This window comes from Oryzias latipes, chromosome 13 (assembly GCF_002234675.1).
Source record: "Oryzias latipes chromosome 13, ASM223467v1".
NCBI classification, from domain to species: Eukaryota; Metazoa; Chordata; class Actinopteri; order Beloniformes; family Adrianichthyidae; genus Oryzias; species Oryzias latipes.
Window position 1 is genome coordinate 18,103,039 of NC_019871.2, and position 19,084 is coordinate 18,122,122.

At 43.3% G+C, this 19,084-nt stretch overlaps 1 protein-coding gene across 3 annotated transcripts in view; it reads left to right on the forward strand.

Moving 5' to 3' along the window:
* LOC101156908 (numb-like protein) overlaps positions 1 to 17,331 on the forward strand; it is a 40,680-nt gene extending 23,349 nt beyond the window's left edge. For 2 of the 3 annotated variants that reach the window (XM_023961511.1, XM_023961510.1), the window contains exons 2-9: positions 5,104 to 5,254; positions 6,997 to 7,071; positions 7,970 to 8,044; positions 10,230 to 10,370; positions 11,973 to 12,183; positions 12,310 to 12,579; positions 13,865 to 14,044; positions 14,134 to 17,331. In XM_023961511.1, coding sequence (XP_023817279.1) covers positions 5,129 to 5,254; positions 6,997 to 7,071; positions 7,970 to 8,044; positions 10,230 to 10,370; positions 11,973 to 12,183; positions 12,310 to 12,579; positions 13,865 to 14,044; positions 14,134 to 15,278 — 2,223 coding nt within the window. In that variant the 5' untranslated portion in view covers positions 5,104 to 5,128 and the 3' untranslated portion in view covers positions 15,279 to 17,331. Of the gene's footprint in view, positions 1 to 2,316; positions 3,592 to 5,103; positions 5,255 to 6,996; positions 7,072 to 7,969; positions 8,045 to 10,229; positions 10,371 to 11,972; positions 12,184 to 12,309; positions 12,580 to 13,864; positions 14,045 to 14,133 lie in introns of those variants that run through there. The other variant, XM_023961509.1, reaches the window with a different exon arrangement.
* Positions 17,332 to 19,084: the final 1,753 nt, after the last annotated feature.

The following is a 19,084-nucleotide window of genomic DNA, read 5'->3' on the forward strand; positions in this document are numbered from 1 at the left end:
GATGGGTGGAAGATGTGGTAAGGAAACCAGTGAGTATTGTGGCATCAGGTCCTATCAGTGCAGTCTGCCCTCTATGTGTGACTCTGTGCTTTCACTGGGAATAGTGCAACAGATTTAGAGATTTATTGAGTTGTTTTGAATCCTCGACTGTCTGTTTTCTGCCAGACCCCCCGCTCTGTCTGTCTCTAGTCTGTTTTTTATTCATGCAGATGTTGTGCGGGGTCACAGCTATGCAAGGCCTTCTCATGCCCCCGCTCTAATGATCCTCCCAGTATTTAGAGGCAGATTTTAGGTCTGAGGTTTATAAAAAGTGAGTTTGTATTCTCCCTGCAGTCTGCATTTGTTTTTTTAATTAGATTTTTGTTGTGTGCTGTGATGGACTAACAAACTGACCTGGGTGTACTCTGCCTTTGCCTGACAGTGGGATAGGCTCCAGCAACCCCATGACTGTGAAATGGATTAAACTGGTTTAGAAAATGGACAGATGGATTTTTGTTGGCTTAGACTTTTCCATAAAAGTCTGAACATGCTTCTTATATGTGAAATAAGAAATCAAATGTCTTTAAGTCTACATTGCAAAAAGCTCCCCGCTTTGAGCATTTTCTCGTTTACTTTAAGAAATATACGGTACTCATTAATAAAGCACAAGTAGTCCTGGCAACATGTGAGAATGGATCATGATGAATACACTTTTAATATGTACTAAATAAATACAAATCATGAAAAAAAAATTTAAACCTACCTAGTAAATCTGAAATTGGCAGCCTTATGATGAAGTTTTTCAGAGAGACTGAAAGGTCAACCTTATAATTCACTCCCCTAAACCTGCTGATTTAGCTGAGGTTAAACAACCAGAACCTCTGACTGTTGTATTTAGTCTTGAAAGCTCAATTGATAAAGCACCAAAGTAGCAGACGGAAGACAGGGTTTGATTCCAAAGTTAACATAATGAGCATTCACGTTACTGAGTGACGATGAAACACAACATGCCGGATCAGATTACCCCATGCACTGTGGAACCAAAGCACCTTGGGAAGAAATCACCTGCTGAAACAAGACACAAATGGAAGAAATGTGAGGAGGTTCTGTTGGAATGCTACTACTAAAGTATTCCTGCTCAGAATGATTAGATTAAAAGAATGTGGAGTCAATTAATTCTTCAAAAATCACAATTCAGGCTTACTGCAAAGCAACAAGTAGCTCAACGTTTCAATGTTCACAAATGATAAATGCTAATGTAGCAAGATATTTAAGAGAACAAAAATATAAACCCAACGCTTATGTTTTTGCTCCCATTTAAGTTCATGACATGAACTTAAAGATCTAGATTGATCTGATTGAGGTTTTTTCTGGTAATAGATCTTATAAACAGTTGTTGGCTCCAGTCTGCGCTGGGATGTTCTGGTAACAGACCTGTGACCTCACAACCTTTTCATGGATGAAGCTCTAATGGAAAAAAGACTCATGGATTGTTTTGCAATCTCCATGTTCCCATTAGTAGTTCACTGATTTCTTGCCGATAGTTTCAATTGACATAGTTTGGAAAAGAATATCCACTTGTAAAAATGAGTGATACTGAATGTCTCCTAAGAATACCAATGGTTTGGTACCTGGGGTCGATGCAGACATTCTGGACGTTTTTCTTTTTTCACCTGTGTTATTTGTCCATAATATACGCCTGCCCATACCTTAACCCCACCGCCACCATGGGCCACAATTTACAACCTGACCAACTCTATGTGAAGGAGATGTGCATGCGGAAAACAATGCCTAAAACAATCCAGCACATAACTGCAGAGTGTAAGATATTGACAGGGAAAGCAAACATGAAGCGCCACAACCAAGTGTCTGCATGATGCAAATGGTGGTCACACCAGATACTAGCGGTGCCAGTTAGGTTGATATTTCAGAAAATTGTGCATTTTGTGGTACAGCACCAAATTTGGCATGGATATACCCTAGGATGCCCTATTTTAGAAAAGCACATTAGTCATGAGAATAATCCAAAAAGGCAACCAGTTGTAAAAACGCAGCCGTGCTGTCAATTGTTACTGGGTAGCTCGGTTGGTAAGGTGGGAAGCTACCACGCAGGAAACCAGGGTTCGATTCCCGGAGGGGAATGAGCAATGGTACTGGGGGCAATTACCATATCAATGTCGAGCAGTTAACATCACCCAGTGAGGGTCCTTAGGCAAGACCCTTAACGCTACTGCCTCCCGAGCGCGGTTTCGGCTGCAGCTCACCGCTCCCCAAGGGGATGGGTCAAATGCGGAGAAAGAATTTCCCTTCGTGGGATAAAATACAGTGTATAAAAAAAAAAAAAAAAAAAAAAAAAAAAAAAAAAAATATGTCCATTTGTCCCAGTCTCAACAATATGGACTGTTCATGCACAAAATGCAATCTTAAACTTGAGGGGTACCTATAGAACACTATCATATGTACAGTATATTATATGTGATATATATATTTTTACATATTTTCTCATGGCTAAAGTACTTTTCAGATCCTAAGGTACATCTATGCCACATTTGGTGTGTTTACAACAAAATGCACAATTTTCTTAATAACCAGCTCCCCTATACTGACTGGTTTTCTGAGTCTCCAGACCCCTGCAATAAAACAAAATGGCATGTCTCAAAGTGGTCTTCTAATTTGGCTAGTCTAAGGGAACTTCTTGAATCCAGCATATAACTGCAGGTTGTAAGATATTGACAGGGAAAGCAATCATGGAGCGCCACAACCAAGTCTCTGGAATAATATATACAGAAACATGTATGCAGAATATGAACTGGAAACCCCAAGTTCAAAATGGGAACACCTCCTAAAGTGGTAGAGAATGAGAGAGCAAAGATCCTGTGGGACTTCCAGATCCAGACTGACAGGATGGGAATGGCGAACCAACCAGATATTGTAGTGGTGGATAAAGAACAGAGGAAAGCCGTTGTGGTGGATGTGGCAGTTCCAAGTGATTAATAAAAAACATCCACAAGAAGGAACATGAGAGGAGAGAAATGCCAGAGGCTCAGGAAAGAACTGGAGAAAGCCTGGAAGGTGAAGGGGATAGTGGTGCCCGTGGTAATCAGAGCACTCGGGGAAGTAACCCCTAAATTACAAAAGTGGCTACAGGAGATTCCCCTCTTTGGTCTTTTGTAACACAGCAATTAAATGACCACCCTTCTTCCCTCTATTCTGCCTTCTGAGTGGGACATTATGAATCATTTTGCTTTTGCTCTCCCGTCACACACAACTGCAGCAAAAGGACTGGAGTTTGCCAGGTACCAGTCAGCAGGCACTAAACCCAGAAATAACTGGCACAAGTGTTTGAGTGAGTGTGTGTGTGTGTATGTGCCATGGATGAGTAAAGCCACTTGATCTCTTTGCATGCAACCATTCCGGGTTGTGGGAGACGCATGAGGAACAGGAGTGATTATGGGAAGTGATGTGCTCACATACATTAGTATGTAACCCGTGAACAGCATGTGTCGGCGCAGAGTGGAGTGTTGTTCTTCTGAATGAGCAGATCATGACATGTCTTCAGTGTAGCGTTTGTGCCAGAATGCCTATGATGGAAGCCTTCAGAGCTCCTAGAGGGTAAGAAAATGACAAACTTACTATCAGTTCGGATTTTTCAGCAAATAGAACTTCAGTAAAAAGCAAGAGAAAATGTTTTTTTTTTACTTTTTTTGTTATTGTTGCTGTTTTAACACCTTTTCTTGTTCTGAGACCAATGGAGTCAATCTACAATGTGCCTCCTGATTCAGCTCTAAAAAGATCTAACTACAGCTGAAGTCTTTGGGCTTTTTATGTCAAAATTGTGTGAAGGTGGGAGAAGAAAAACAGAAGTTATGGTTTTCTAACAGGTCATAATTTGATAGCATTCAATTACATAAATTATAGTAGAGATCTTAATGGTTTTAATTAGGGAGGAGAAGAACAGATCAGAGAAAAACTGAAATGTTTGTTTGTGTTTGCTTGTGTGTGTCTTTTCTCTGCCTTCATAGACCTTTTCATTTTGCTTTACTCTGAAGAATTGTGAAAGCATGGCGATCCTGTTTGGTGGTCTTGAGAAGGTTTTGCTCCTATCACAGTCCATTAGAGGGTCCTCACAAGTGATGGTTGTGATGGGCTGGCTGGAAAAACCTTTGAGGACTTTCTAACAGGTTACAATGGTAGCCTAAGTGACATGTCAGGATAGGCATGGAAGCTTTTGAGGTAGACCTCAGGCCAGTGGGGGAACATGTGAAGCTCAACTTTATCGTCATATACCTTTAAAAAAGGAAAATATACCTAACAACGTTCATAGAGACATAAAGATTGTACTTGCCTCCCCTCGGTCCTCTTCATTTGTGATAAAAGCTGCAGAAGGTGGTGTCTTCTGCAAACCTCAGGAGTTGGACAAACTGGTGTCCAGATGTAGATGTTCAGGAGGAAAGAAAGCAGCTGCAGCTTGGAAGTCATAGATCTCCGTTCTTGTCCTCAACATTGTGGTTTGGTTCCACCTGCAGCCTGAGTTTGTCTGACACAAGCGGCAGTGGCTGAGGAGATTGTGCAGGTCGGCCAATGCTCGAATGGTCGGCGGTTAGATCTCCTCTCCCCCCAGTCAACTGTCGTCGTGTCCTTGGGCAAGAAACTTCACCCTCCTTGCCTCCAGTGTGGCTCCACTGGTTTGTGAATGCGTATGAATGCCCAGGTGAGGGTCAGAGGGGCCGTAGGCGCTCGTGGAACAGGGACTGGCAGCCACGCCCCAGTCTGTCTGCCCCAGGGCAGCTGTGGTTACATCAGTAGCTTACCATCACCAAGTATGAATGAGGAGTGAATGAATAATGGACACATTGTAAAAGCTTTGAGTGTCTGGAAAAGCACAGATAAATCCAATCCATTATTATTATAATTATTATAAGAGCTTAGTCAGGGTCCAGACTGAAGCCCATAAACAGGAGTTACAGATGATTACTGCACAATCAGCTCAAGCTAATCAATAAAAGCCATCCCACACCACTTTCATGATCTTCTATGAAGCCTTTCATTTGAGTCTTGAGAGAATCTGTCGCTGTTTGGTCGTATTTGCCAGGAGACCGAACCAATGGACCTTTCTGTCTGCAGTTCTAGGGAGCACGTGACCCCGGAAATGAACAAGCTTCGGCAGAGTCTGAGGAGGAAGAAGCCTACCTACATGCCAGAGGCCAGCAGACCGCATCAGTGGCAGGCAGACGAGGAGGCTGTGCGAAAGGGCAAATGCAACTTTGCTGTTCGGGTGAGTGCAGTGCAGATTTGACCCTGGTCCAGGCCTGCACAGAAACAAAGAACAGGAAATGTTCTTCTCGAACATGCTTCATCTTTGTGTCTGAGTGGCAGATAAAGGTTCTGGAGTCCAATTGGCTTCTTTGCAACACAGATGTTGGATCTCCCTGAAAGTTTTCTGCTATATATCCATCCATATTTTTTCTTCCACTCACTTTTCTGATTTTAAAGTTTCACTCCAATCATCTTTTGATCTATTGTAAAAGTGGTCCCACTGGTCTTTTATTTATCATTATCCTGTTTGAAGCTAAAATTAAAAGAATCTCTGTTGTTTGTAGGGCATAGTTTTTGCAGTAGTTCATCAAAAATTCACCTCTGAGTTGTGGAGCAACCCCGCCCCCGCCTCCCCTCTCCAAAGCTGAGAGCTCTCTGTTTACACACTCTCCCAATAACGTACACCCCCCGTCATACCCTTAACGTAACATAACCGGTGCAACAAATATGGCGAGCAATATTAGAGCTATCCACCAGATACCAACTCAGAGGACAACAAAGACCTACATGGATCAATTTGTCTGCAAGTGGATCCTTCAGAATGGAGCCTAGCATATTTTCTACCTCACAAATAAGCCCTGTTTTTTCAAACTGCATTTTTTCTTCTGCCCCTTATTTCTGATAATTTGAATAAAGAAATACTCCAAAATGAAATTTGAAGCTTTTTTATAAATAAATGTTCTCCATCATCGGAAAGAACCCACAAGAACATGTGAAAAACACAAGCTTCATCTTTAAAATCAGAAAATTGTTCAGTTAATTATATTTTCATGTTTCATGCCGGTCCATCATCATCGACATGAAGATGTTTGGATTTAGTTTATTGAGCATGAATGCTTCAAGGCTCACGTATCAACAGACTTTATTCTATGATAAAGGTCAGGGTCTACCAGGTCTGCATGCTGCTAAGAAAGGAAGAAGTAAAACCATCTAAAGTCTGCAAGAGCAAAAACTGCAGCAGTAGCCTGCAACAAGAAAGAGGTGAGAACAGCAAAAACTTGAGCCTGATTGGCTCAAGTTTTTGCTGTTCTCACCTCCTCCTGCACTTTTTTCACATATAATAATAACAAAATTGTTCATATTGCAGCAAAAACACTGATGACTAAATCACATCTTTAGCTTCCATTTAACAATTCAAAAAGCAGCTTTTTAATTTCTGGGTAATCGCCTGTGAGCATTAAGAGGAGCTGAAGTTATTTGCTGAAAAGCTGAACAAACACGGACAGAAAGAGATGGAGAAGTGACCAGGAGCTGGATTTAAAGGTCATGGAACATTCAGGAAACGACAGGAAGAGAATCTAGAAGTCATGGAGATCAGAGAGGAATTCGGACGAAACAGAGATATTAAATCACACATCAGAACTGAAGACTGCTCAGTAGGAAAACTCATGAAGCAGAGGCGGTGAAGCTTTGACAGTGACTGTTTGGGTTTGAAATGCATTTAGAAGTTATGATTCATCAACAGTCTTTGCAGCTTCTGTTTAACTTTAGCAAATGAACAAAGATTTGACTGATTTGGCGTTCACTAAACCCAACTTATTTTTAAATTGAACTCTTCACTTGACAGTTCCAAAGCTTTGGTTCATAATCGGACCGGTTCCGATGAGGTTCTAGTTTCCTATGTGGCTTTGTCTCCTCCTACTCTTGAGTCAGACAGAGTGGTTTAAAGAATAACATGTCCTCCTCTCATTTGTGCTGCAGTATCTAGGCTTGGTGGAGGTGGAGGAGTCCAGAGGGATGCACGTCTGTGAGGAGGCAGTGAAAAAGCTGAAAATAGTAAGTACCCCCCCCCCCCCACACACACGCACATCCTGAACCAAAGACGGACTGACTCAACCTTTACAGGAAATCCTTTTTCAGCTACAGGAGAACATTCTGATGCTGTTATTATGAAATTCAATAGAATTCTGATCTTCAGCTGAAACCGTCTCCAACCTGTGTAATAGCTCTTACCCACGAGGTGATGACCTATAACCTTCTCACTGTGTGATATTGTGCACATGTGATGATTATCTTTGCACTTACTGTTCTTCTTAACTGTACAAATGTGGACATTTTTCCACTGAGGGATGAACACAAGTTTATCTGATCTCCGATCTAACAGACGCTTCAGTCAAACTTCAGATCCTTTCTTCTTCAGATGATCTTAACCACGTTTAGGTTTGTATTTCCTGGTCTAGTTGTTTTTCTGAAGCTCCTGTGTAAAAAGATGAAGTGTCAAACTGAATCTATAAAATCAGCAGAAATATTTTTCACATTTTTCCTCATCTGTCTCCTTTAGTCAGTCTCATGAACCCTTCTTTTTTTCTTTACATTGTCTTCCTCCTTTTTTTCCTGTCCTCTCTTTTCAAGCGTTCCCAGTTTTTTTCTCTCATCTTCTGTCTGTTTTATCTCATAAATCATGTTTCTTCATTGATCCTCTGATGAATGTTTTCCGGACCTGCAGGTTTCCTAACATGAACTTCTCTTTAAAATTCGTCTCTTAGTTTCCTCCTGGGTTTATTTTCTGCACTGTATTTGCTGAGTGCTGCTGCCGCCGGGTGTCCTCCTCTGGGGAAATGTGTCCCTTATCTCTGATGTCCTTTACCTTCTGCATCTGCTCTCATGATGGAGTTCACGTTAGGACGCTGATGACTCTTCAGTGATGACCTTCAACAAATCCTTGTCTTTCCAGAGCGGCAAAAAGACGGTGAAAGCAGTGCTGTGGGTGTCAGCTGATGGACTCAGGGTAGTGGACGATAAAACCAAGGTAACCCTTTTGCATGACCTCACCTTTGGTTGCTATGGCAATAAGAACCCCAAAAAATGGAGTCATGACCTATCAAGATTGTTACAACAGACGCACATATGCTCCTTTGAAGAGAACGTGTCCTTTGTTGTCTTCAGCACTTATCAGAGTACAGAGCAGACAAAGATCCTTTCTTGCTCTGACTCCTCACTTCCATTTTTATTTTGCCTCCTTTTTTTACAAAGGCGTTACAAAATGAGAGTTTGTCCTTTTATCAAATAGAAGTTGGAATTCAAAGATTCCAATGTTTGGAGTAAGCAAGGTAAATTTATATCTAAGAGCATAAAAAACATGGAGACATTACAGTTCATTCATCCATTTATTCATCTTCTTCCCTTCATTCCCTTTCGGGGGCACGGGGCTGCTGGAGCCTATCCCGGCCACTTGTGGGCGAAGGCAGGGGACACCCTGGACAGGTCGCCTGTCTGTCATAGGGTGACACTACAGTTATTGGTTGAATGGATGCTTAAACGATGTCAATCTAAAACCAGAAACTTTCTTTTCTGTTTCGATTCATTGAGATTAAAACAAAAGTTGTGTTCATGCAAGACACAAAGTGCCAGAAACATCAAGGCTGTCTCGATTTGTTAAAGCTCTGATCATTGAACAGTTCTCACTGTGATGTCATGACAGTCAACATAAGTCACCAATCAATCACATGGGAAGGTTTATGGTTCAGTCCCCAAACGGAGCAAGCAATGGGCGACAGAGGAGAAACATCCAGGAGACTTGTGTGTGTGTGTGCGTGCATGTGTGTGTGTGTGTTGATGAAATCAGAGTAGAAAATGAGTGAATACAGAGAATTTTGTCACATTAAGCTGAACTTTCCACATGGGACTCAGCAGTAAATGTCATGAAGGTCATGTGGACAAAGCTCCAAGTATGTTCCAATCTTTTCTCCATTACAGAAAAAACATAAAGGCAGAGCTAGAGCTGTAGGAACTATGACCTGACATGAGCAGAGAGGTTTCTCTGAATGACATTCATTCTGTTGGGTGTGTTTGTTATGGAGAGAAACATCTCAGATAAATTATTATAGTGAATAAATCTCATCTGTATCATTCATACATTTAGATTAAAGTTCTGCTTTCTTTCTAAACGTCTTTATCCATAAGCTGCGTATGATTCAGCACTAAGCTGCTGCACACCTACATTACTGTTATGCAACACTTTCCCACACCCTGCTGCACGCTAGATGCATATGTGTGCGCATATCTGTGTGTCTATACGTGAGTGTGTTTGTGTGTGCAAGCACACTCTCTCACACACACACTCACAAACATTGTGCAGAAAAGCTCTGCAGGACTTTCTTGGTGCAGCATCAACAAACAATGAAGTCTGATAGGATTCTGCTGAGTTTCTGGACTTCAGGCAGACAAACGGCTCTGGACAGAAGACCGTTTGAGTCACAAACTGCATGTAGGGGGGCTCTGTCCTCTTACCACCCCTCACATCAACCTCTAAATGTAAATATTGCTAACAGAGACAGATCTCCTGCTGCCAGAAACCTCTTCAGATCCTCAGGCAGGTCTAGGAGAAGCAGTGTTGTTGTGTGTGTGTGTGTGGCTCCATTGGCTTCTTCTGTACAGCAGTGATGTAGAAGGACAAAAACACACTCTGGTCTCTGCTCAGCCTTTCACCTCAATACCAGCGCCCCCCTCCCTCGACTCACTAATTGGCCCTGGTTGAATGGACTGTTATTCTTCCTTCTCTTTCTCCTCATCCACCCCTCACTCTGGACGACTGAAAGACAGGAAGGAAATTTGTGGACGAGTGTGCGTGAACCTTTTCTTTTCTACATTTGGGGGGGGGGGTCATAGCACTGAGCTGGGGGGCCCCTAATGTAGACATAAAGGAGTAAAACCCCTGGTCTACACCCTCTGTGGACTCCAGAGGAACCTTTTCATTAAAGGGGGGGGGGGCATCCAGGGGTGGCTCAGTGTCTCTATCATTTGCATTTTCTTTTCAGCTCTGCTGTGAGTAGATGTGTTAGAAGGTAAGAGTCAAAGGAGGACATGTGCTTGTTTGAAGAGTCTCAGTTCAGTTGGATCCGTCTGACAGCCACTTCCGTCCTGCACATGCTTCATGGTCTCCATCAGTTCATCTGCGCTAACAGATGTTGTCTTCTCTTCTCTGTCCCCTCCAGGACCTCATTGTGGATCAGACTATAGAGAAGGTTTCATTCTGCGCTCCTGACCGGAACTACGACAAGGCCTTCTCCTATATATGCAGAGATGGAACCACCAGACGCTGGATGTGCCACTGCTTCATGGCTCTGAAGGACTCTGTAAGAGCGTAGATGTTTAGCAGGTCCAGGCTGGTCTTTGTGTGCTTGGATGTTTTTTAATAAAGACAAACATTTGGGTTTATTTCATAGCTATTAATGCACATCTGAGTGTTTGCATTCAACTTGCTGCTTCAGCAGTTTTTGGATGACTGCTCTGGTCAGAATGAACTCCAGCTCATAAAAATGTGCCAGTGTGGCAGCATGTTATACTTAATATTTCCACATCAAAAAAAATAAATCAAAGATCCCGGTATCTGGTTCTTCTGGGTTTGCTTGCATAGAAGAACCGGATAAATGTTGGCAATCAGAAAACTTTGCTCCAAATCGGAGTTAAGTATCAGTTTTATTTGGAGAAACAATTAAAAACTGGTGGTAAAGGTGGAAACATTCTGGAAAGTATCAGCATGTCGGATAGAAATCTAGGTGTGTGCGTTTGATCTGATGGATATCTGCCATTATCAGATGAAGAACATCAGGTCATCCTGTATGAAGGTTTCTGGAATATTCTGAGAACTGATGATGATGATGAGAGTTTCACTGGAGCTGTTTTTCACTCACAATTTCAAGCATCAGTTGAAACGTTGAAGGCTGCTGCTGTGCAACAAGGTGGCATGTTGCATTAACAATGATGCATCCTGCTTTCATAGGCTTAGACTGTGGGCCGGATTATTACCGCAGACAGATGAAAACGGAGCATAGACCTCCAGGATTAGGAAAGCGGATTAGTCAGGAGCCTTCGGCAGCATCTACCCACCTGGATCTGTCTGTCTCTGTTTCCAGCACATTCTCTGCAGCATGCTCCATGCCATGTAGATGCAGAAGTAAATGAGACAAAAAGGAGGATGAGACAGATGTAGTGAGGAAGATGTGAGAAATGCTCTGCTCCATTGAGCTCATGTTTGATGTCATCAAAGATTTAAACGCTAAACCTCAGAAGCCCCATTAATCACATACGCGCATGTTGCTGGATGCTTGTTGCACAGTGACCAAACAAGCTACAGCTTCATCTGATCCATTAGGATCTTCTGCTCAAGGAAAGTGATTAAAACCTATAGTATGAAGAGCATAGACTGAAAACCAGTAGAGAAAAATCCACATTTTTGGAGAAGTTTTAAGTCAAAAACAACTTTTCTATATATGTTTCTGCTAAAATCACAGATGATAATGAAGTTTTTCCTCCAATGTCATTGTACTCATTAAGACCTGATATTATACTTGGTTTTGAATCTCTTTCTTCAAACATGTTTATTAAGTTTCAGAGTTTTTTTTCTCTGAAAAAGCACTCTGGTGGGAAATAAACATTTTGAGGATCTTTGTATTAAAATTTTCAATCATAACTTATCAAAATGTTTTAAAATGAGCAGATAAAGTCATGGAATCAAATTGATTTATATTCAAAAGTGATTAAAGTTCTTTAAAGGTAGTTTTTACTGTTGGGAACACAGTGAAGTAACACATTTAACACAAATAAAAGTTGTTTTTTTTTTGTTTGTACCAATAATGTCTTACTTTAGAGCGCTGCTGCGTGTTAACTGAAGCTGTTGAAATGCCATTTGCTTGCTGTCTTTTCTAAAAATACCATCGGTTCTTCTCCGGCTCCAGGGGGAGCGGCTGAGCCACGCGGTGGGCTGTGCTTTTGCCGCCTGCTTGGAGAGGAAGCAGCGGCGGGAAAAGGAATGTGGCGTAACGGCTTCGTTCGACGCCAGCCGCACTTCGTTTGTGCGCGAAGGCTCGTTCCGCGTGAACTCTTCCTCCAGCCACCAGGGCAGCAGCAGCAGCGAAAGGGACGACAAGCTGCAGGAGAAGAAGAAAGGTAGTCAGGACTCTAAAATCACCAACCTTTTACGTTTTTAATTAAATGTGAGGAACAGGACTCCAGAAAACAGTTTAACACGTCACATGTTTAGTAGTTTGCATCATCACTTATTTCTCATTCCAGATCAGCCCTGTGTTGTTCCCGCCCTTCCACCTGGTGCTGCCTCCCCACCTGAGGGTGCAGCGTCCCCCATGGAGCGGCCAGAGCCGGGTGGCCCCCACGCCATCCCCCGCCGCCACGCACCCATTGAGCAGTTGGTGCGCCAAGGATCTTTCCGGGGATTTCCAGCTCTGAGCCAGAAGAACTCTCCCTTCAAGAGGCAGCTGTCGCTCCGCCTCAACGACCTGCCCTCCACGTTGCAGCGCAAGACGGACTTCCAGGCCGAGGACCCTGGTGAGTCCACGCATTTCTATCTGCAGACCCATCAATCTCTGTAAGGTCTCTGCCTATTGCAACGTTTTAGCATCAGAGCCAGACAGAAGATCTGAAACATTCCGTCATACTGCCTCGTACAAACGTTTAAACACTGAACATAGAATCTGACCGGTTTGGTGTCAAGCAGTGATTGGCTCCATCTTTAATGTTCTTGACGTGCACACACTCCAAGCTGCCAGGGAGGTCTCTACAAAGCCCTGCAATGGCTGGAAGGCCTGTAGTTTTACATTCAACTCAACAGCCCCACCTGTGGTGACCAGACTTGAGCCCTGAGTCCCAACTACCCTTACAGGTGGATATGGGCTGTCTGCGGGTGAAAAAATGGTCAAACCCGTACAGGGTACTCAGGTGACCCGCATGAAATAGGAAATATCATATATCGGTGAACCCGTGGGCTAAAATGTTCTAACACATTTTGTACTATGGGCATGCTGCGAACGACAGACTGTAGTAAAAACCTGTATAAAGCGTAAGGGAGAAGTAGGTGAGTCGCTGGCGTGTCGTACGAATTCTTTATTTTTTCAACCACTCGACAAATCCTGCTGACTGTCCAAGGACCCCCGTTAGTACACACCCCATGCATGCAGCATGGGGTGTGTACGTGCTTTGTATGAGATTATCACCCGTACGTAAAAAGTGAGTGTAACTTCCATTAGTGATACAAATACCTCTCGATACATTTACCACACGGACACGACAATGGTACGTTCCATTTTCATGAGGTGGCCATGCGAGCATCAAGGGAACTGCAAGACACACCTGTGCTTTGCTTAAGATGCAGCTGCTCTGCTCTATGACCCTCCATGGACCTGGACAACCCAAAAACCCTTAGTACCAGTACGGGTCAACCCCCACACGGGTCAGGTGACTAAGGCTTTAACACGGAATTCCTTTTCGGACTCTTGGAGAAAAATAAGAGACATCTTGAGTCATCTTTCAAGGAGCTAAAATTGAAAACCTCTAATCTGGCTGGAAATAACAACAAAGATGTTTTTTTTGTGGGCCAATGAAGCTGAAGGTCAGAGCAGCAGAGATGCTAATGGATTCAGCTTTAGTCAGCTGTGCATCGATTGCTGATCTGAACAGAACGACGTTAGTAAACTTTTCGAGAATGTGCCATCTGTGATGATGCAGTTTCTCTGGTGCTCTCTTATGAGATTCTCTTGTTTCAATCTTTCCCTCCCCATCATCATCATCATCATCATCATCATCATCATTAACGTCATCACCATCTTCTGCTCAGACATGGAGATGGCGTTGCCGGGTGAGGGGGACAGCAGCATCAACGCCCTGTGCTGCCAGATCAATGCCTCTTTCACCAAGCCTTCAGATGAGCTGTTTTCCAACCCTGCTGGGTCAATGTATGCCCCCCCAGCCTGCACTGTGCCCCCCGCTCTGCCCCCACCACCCGCCCCCCTGCAAGGTAAGGACATACTACTCTGAATGGGAAGCAGTGGGAATGAAGACACTTTTGGAAATAATTTATTTTTATTTTTGTTTATGTTTTCCCAGCCTCCTCCCTTTGGGCTCATCCAGAGCCCCCCCTCCAGTCGCCCCCTCCAGTTTCAGTTGCGATGCAGAGTGGCCATAGACGCACCCCTTCAGAGGCCGAGAGATGGCTGGAGGAGGTCTCGAAGGCTGTCAAAGCCCAGCAGACGCCTCCTCCCGGCCCCGCCATCCCCACCATCCCCGGCCCGTATTCCACCGCCAGTCTGCAGATTTCCACGCCAGCCCCAGTGTCCGCTGCTACTGTGTCCACTGTTTCCATGCCCTCGGCCGTTCTGTCCAAACCTCTGGTCTCTGGCTCGTCTGCTCTTTCAGGGCAACCCTCTATACCCCTCCCACCCATGTCCATTTCATCTGTTCCTTTGATACCAGGTCCTCCAGTGTCAGGCCCCCCTATGTCCCTTCCCTCAATGTCAATCCCTACCATGTCAGCACCAAGTATGTCTGGAGCTTCCATGATGCAGCCCTCCCTTCCTGGACCCCCAGGTTCCCTCCCAAGCTCCATGCAACCATTTCCCCTGGCTTATGATTCCACTCCAGCTCCTGTTGGGATTTTTGCCGGCCCACCTGTCCAACCTTCGTTTGTTCCAGTGCAGACCTACATGCCAGGTCTGGCCAGCAGCATGACCTATCCCAACCCCAGTGTGCCTGTAGTGGGCATCACGCCATCACAGATGGTAGCCAACGTCTTCTGCACCGCCACAGGATCTTCAGGAACAGGTGGCGCCATGGGTTCCACTGTTGGAGCATCAAAAGTGGGGGCGCTGGGGTCAGTTGGGCAGCATCATTCCTACCCAGGAGCACCTGGTGTGGTCAGCCACTCTGCTGGGTTTCCCTCTGCCGCTTTTCCTTGCACACCGTCACTGTCCTCCACCCTCAATGGTCAGCCACCACACAGCAGTGCATCCATGGGCCTCCAGAATGGGACCTGCAGCAGCGCTGGAAATGGGGGCAGTAGCAGCTGGCCACCAGAGGGCAGCCACCTAACAGCTGCAACAACCAGTGACCTTCAAGACGACGACCGCTTTGAAGCCAAGTGGGCAGCCCTGGAGACTAAGCCAGGCGCTCAGGAGCCAGGGAACAAGACGCCACCTTCCACGGCAAACCCATTTTCCAACAATCTGCAAAAGACCTTTGAGATTGAACTCTGAAATTCAGCCCAACAACATTGTAGCAGCCATTCTGGAGCTAAAGGAGCAGTTTCCCTAAAAAAGGAGTTGGGTTAATCATCCAGTCTGTGGCAGCCCAGAAATCTGCTGAAAGCGTTGGTGGAAGTCACCTGATGGCTTTGCTCCTGTTTCCTTCTGCGATGGAGAAGAACTTAGCAGTTTGCTGGGTTGTAATCAGAGCATGAGGGTCTGCCTCTGAACTCAATGGAATACATCTTTCCACTCCACCCACCACCTGCCTCTCCCCCCACCCTTGCTCACCTTTTTCTGTTATAGCTTCCTAATGCTCTGCATGTGTCCCCTCTGGAAAGGGGAGACTGAAGGCTTCTTCTTTGAGCAGGGACAGTGCTTTACATGCATTCCAGTTCTAAATGAAAGTTCTGGAAGCCCTTTTTGGATCTTCTTAGCAGACGTGTCTCCAGAACAAGAAGAAGGAGGACCAGTGAACAAAAAGATTCTGATCAAAGTGAAGCACAGCAGAGTTCAGATAGCTGTAAAGAGATGTATGGCCTAAACTCTTTTATTTATTGCATTTTATTTTGAGGATTTGTTCCTAAAGCTCTGAACTTTGAAGCATTGTTTCTTGAGCATGTCTCTATTTTGTTTAAACTCCCTCATATTTATTCTATTGAATGGAAGGATGAGGACGGGGGCCGCCAGAAACGGAGGGAGATCAGGAGCAACCGAACAGCAGAAAGGTGGCGGGACTGTGGGACTTTGTGAGGCCTTCAGCGGCGCTGTGTGCTGGGACACATCAGTGACCAAAGCAGCATGTTGCTTCCCGCTGTTGGTCGCCATATCCACCTTATATTTCTGCCGAAACACCAGAGTGGCCGAGGCATCCCCGTTTTTGGACGCTAATGCATGACGGTTTGCTGGAGTCTCTTCAGGATGGCCTGCACACAGACACTAAAGCACAGAAACCTGCAACTCAGAGGAAAATGGCTCTACAACACTGTGCAACTGGTTCCTAAACAATGCACCACATTCCTGCATCTCCAAAAGCTACTATGTGTTCAAACACAGGCTAGTATTACCTCCTCATGAACATCATGGCTGTGCAGAGTCAGAATGCAAATACCAAAACCTGGATTCATGAATGTTAAAGTGGTTTGAGACGAGAGTTTAATGGAGAAGATCGTAGGTGAGAAAGGCAGGATGAGATCAAACACATTTTTCACCCCGCCCACAAAATGAGCGCTGCTTGCATTTTTTGCTGCACATTTGTCAAACTTGCAACCACCTCTGATGATCTTTAAAAGTCAAACCCATAGCTGAAGTGTCCTAAACAGTTTATTTTCCATTTTCTGATGAAGTCAAAAATTTTGATGCAAAATTTCTGTTAGTTTTAATTCTGTCTTTTAGAGAAACAAACAAAAATTGTCAAACAAAAAAAATGTTTTTGGAACTGAAGGGCTCTTTCTCCGCAACATGGACCCTACATTCTGCTCAGAACCAGGAGGACGTGGATCATCTCCTGTTCCAGTCTCTTCCTACAGCAGCGGTCGCTTCTGAAGCTGAAGCCCACTGTTGCTGTACGATACCAAAATGGTTATTTCTTTCTTGAATTGAAATATTCTTCTTTGCCTTCTTTCTTTACAAAACAAGGCTGATATGTTCTATGAGATTGATCAATTATTTTATTTTAATATACTTTAGGCATCAACCCTTCAAATGAAAAGCGAAGGTTAATTGTGTTCTGCGTTAAAGCAAACTAAATGACCTCTTAAACGTGATTGTAAAACCGTAGTCTAGTGATGGTAACAGAGCAAACAAGTGGAGTTTATTTTTAATCTTTATTTACAGAATTTTTGTATTTAAACCAACATATTTGTATTGTAATTACATTGTATAAAAGATAAATAAAGTAATATAATATTATATCTGCTTATATTTTCTAGGTGTTAGATTTAAAATATCTATTTGTATTTTTTTAATCTTTTTTTTGTTCCTCGACTTCATGTTTTCCATCATTCTGCCCAATATGTTTATTGTTTTTATTCTTTTGCTGCATATTAAATAACATAAACGCATACAAATTTTCCATTTAAACTCATTAGATCTCTTTATTTATTTCGTTTATGTTGCCTTTTCATTTTGGACAGAGTCTACATGAAATCACATGAATGTCTTACATGAGTAAGATGGCGTTAAAAAAGGCTTCCCTGAAACAAAGTGTTGAAAAGATTTGTCTGACGGGTTTCAATTTAACCCTTGTGCTATCCTAGGCACTTTAATGTTGGGAGTTGGGTCTTGTAGACCCACTAGACAGTGCTCTGAACCTTTTTTCTTCAATGATTTGTGATCTTCACTGGTGTCCATGGATTACATGAAATCTTTCCACCTTTATCCACCTTTGTCATGGTAGGGAGAACACGTCAAAGTAAGGGTGGGGTCAGCTAAGATAGCACAAGGGTTAAAGTTGGCGTCAGCCACTCCACCAAAGGCCTGACCTCCACCCCCCAGCAGCAGAGAAATGGGAAACCTGCCCAACACAGGACTGGAAATGGGCTAAATACTGGCTTCAAAACTGCATTCAATTTTCCAAATAAATTTGATCTATTCTAAATTTAAAAAACAAAAATTTAAAGAAACTCTTATATTCCATTTAAGGATGGATGGAAAAACTGTTTCTGTGGATTTAGTTGAATGTGAAGATCACAAAGCGATTTTAATCTTTTAGTCACCATCAGCCACCACTCAAATCCATCTGAACAGATTCCACCTTTAACCCTTGTGGTATCTTAGATGACCTCACCCTTACATTGACGTGTTCTCCCTACCATGACAAAGGTGGATAAAGGTGGAAAGATCTCATGTAATCCATGGACACCAGTGAAGATCACAAATCATTGAAGAAAAAAGGTTCAGCGCACTGTCTAGTGGGTCTAGATGACCCAACTCCCAATGTTAAAGTGCCTAGGATAGCACAAGTGTTAACAGCAGAAGGTGTAGCTGAAGATGCTGACACAGCTGGACTACCAAGCAATCACAGCTGCTGGGAGTGGGACCTTGAGGCCAGTGTCCTACAAAGAAAAAAAAAAATCTACCTCATGTCTCGAATTGAAACCAAAAGTTCAACATCAGCAGCAAAGTTAGTGCTGAGATAACAGGGATGTTAAGCCTTTTGTGCTGTATATTATTAATTTGTGACGTATCATTAAATCAGGACTCAATCCAGTACAAAAAAACCCAGAAGAATATTTTATATATAGTAATGGAAATAAATTCAGGCATGAAGGGGTTAAATTAAACCTACTCAGCCTGAATGAGAACTTCCTCATCCCATCATCCTTTTTCCACTCTGGACACAAACACACACACAGACAAAGACACAAATAAAGGCTAAATTACATGAATGAAAAAAAAGGTTTGAAGGTTCCTCTCTCACCATTTAGTGCCTTGCTCAGCAGATCAGATCGGTTCTGACAGTTTGTCTTCCCCTCTGACGTTTGCCAGCAGTTGAACTATTTTCCTTTTATGGTTCTTTAGTAGTCTGCAGATTAATCTACAATATTTGCATCATATTTCTAACACAAATATATCTTTTTAAAACCACTATAGTGAATAAAAGTCACTCAACCTTCGTTCACTTTCAATCAACCTCTTAACCGCGTTTAGGCTTTAGGCCACACTAGGGTCCCATCCTGCTGTTCATCAAGTCTGATCTTCAGTGGCGGAATGAAATTCTTTGTTACCATGGCAACAGCAAAAGACTGTCATCTTCTGAAAGGACAGCATTTGTCAAGAAATGTAATTTATGTGGAATAAAGAAAACACTTCATCCC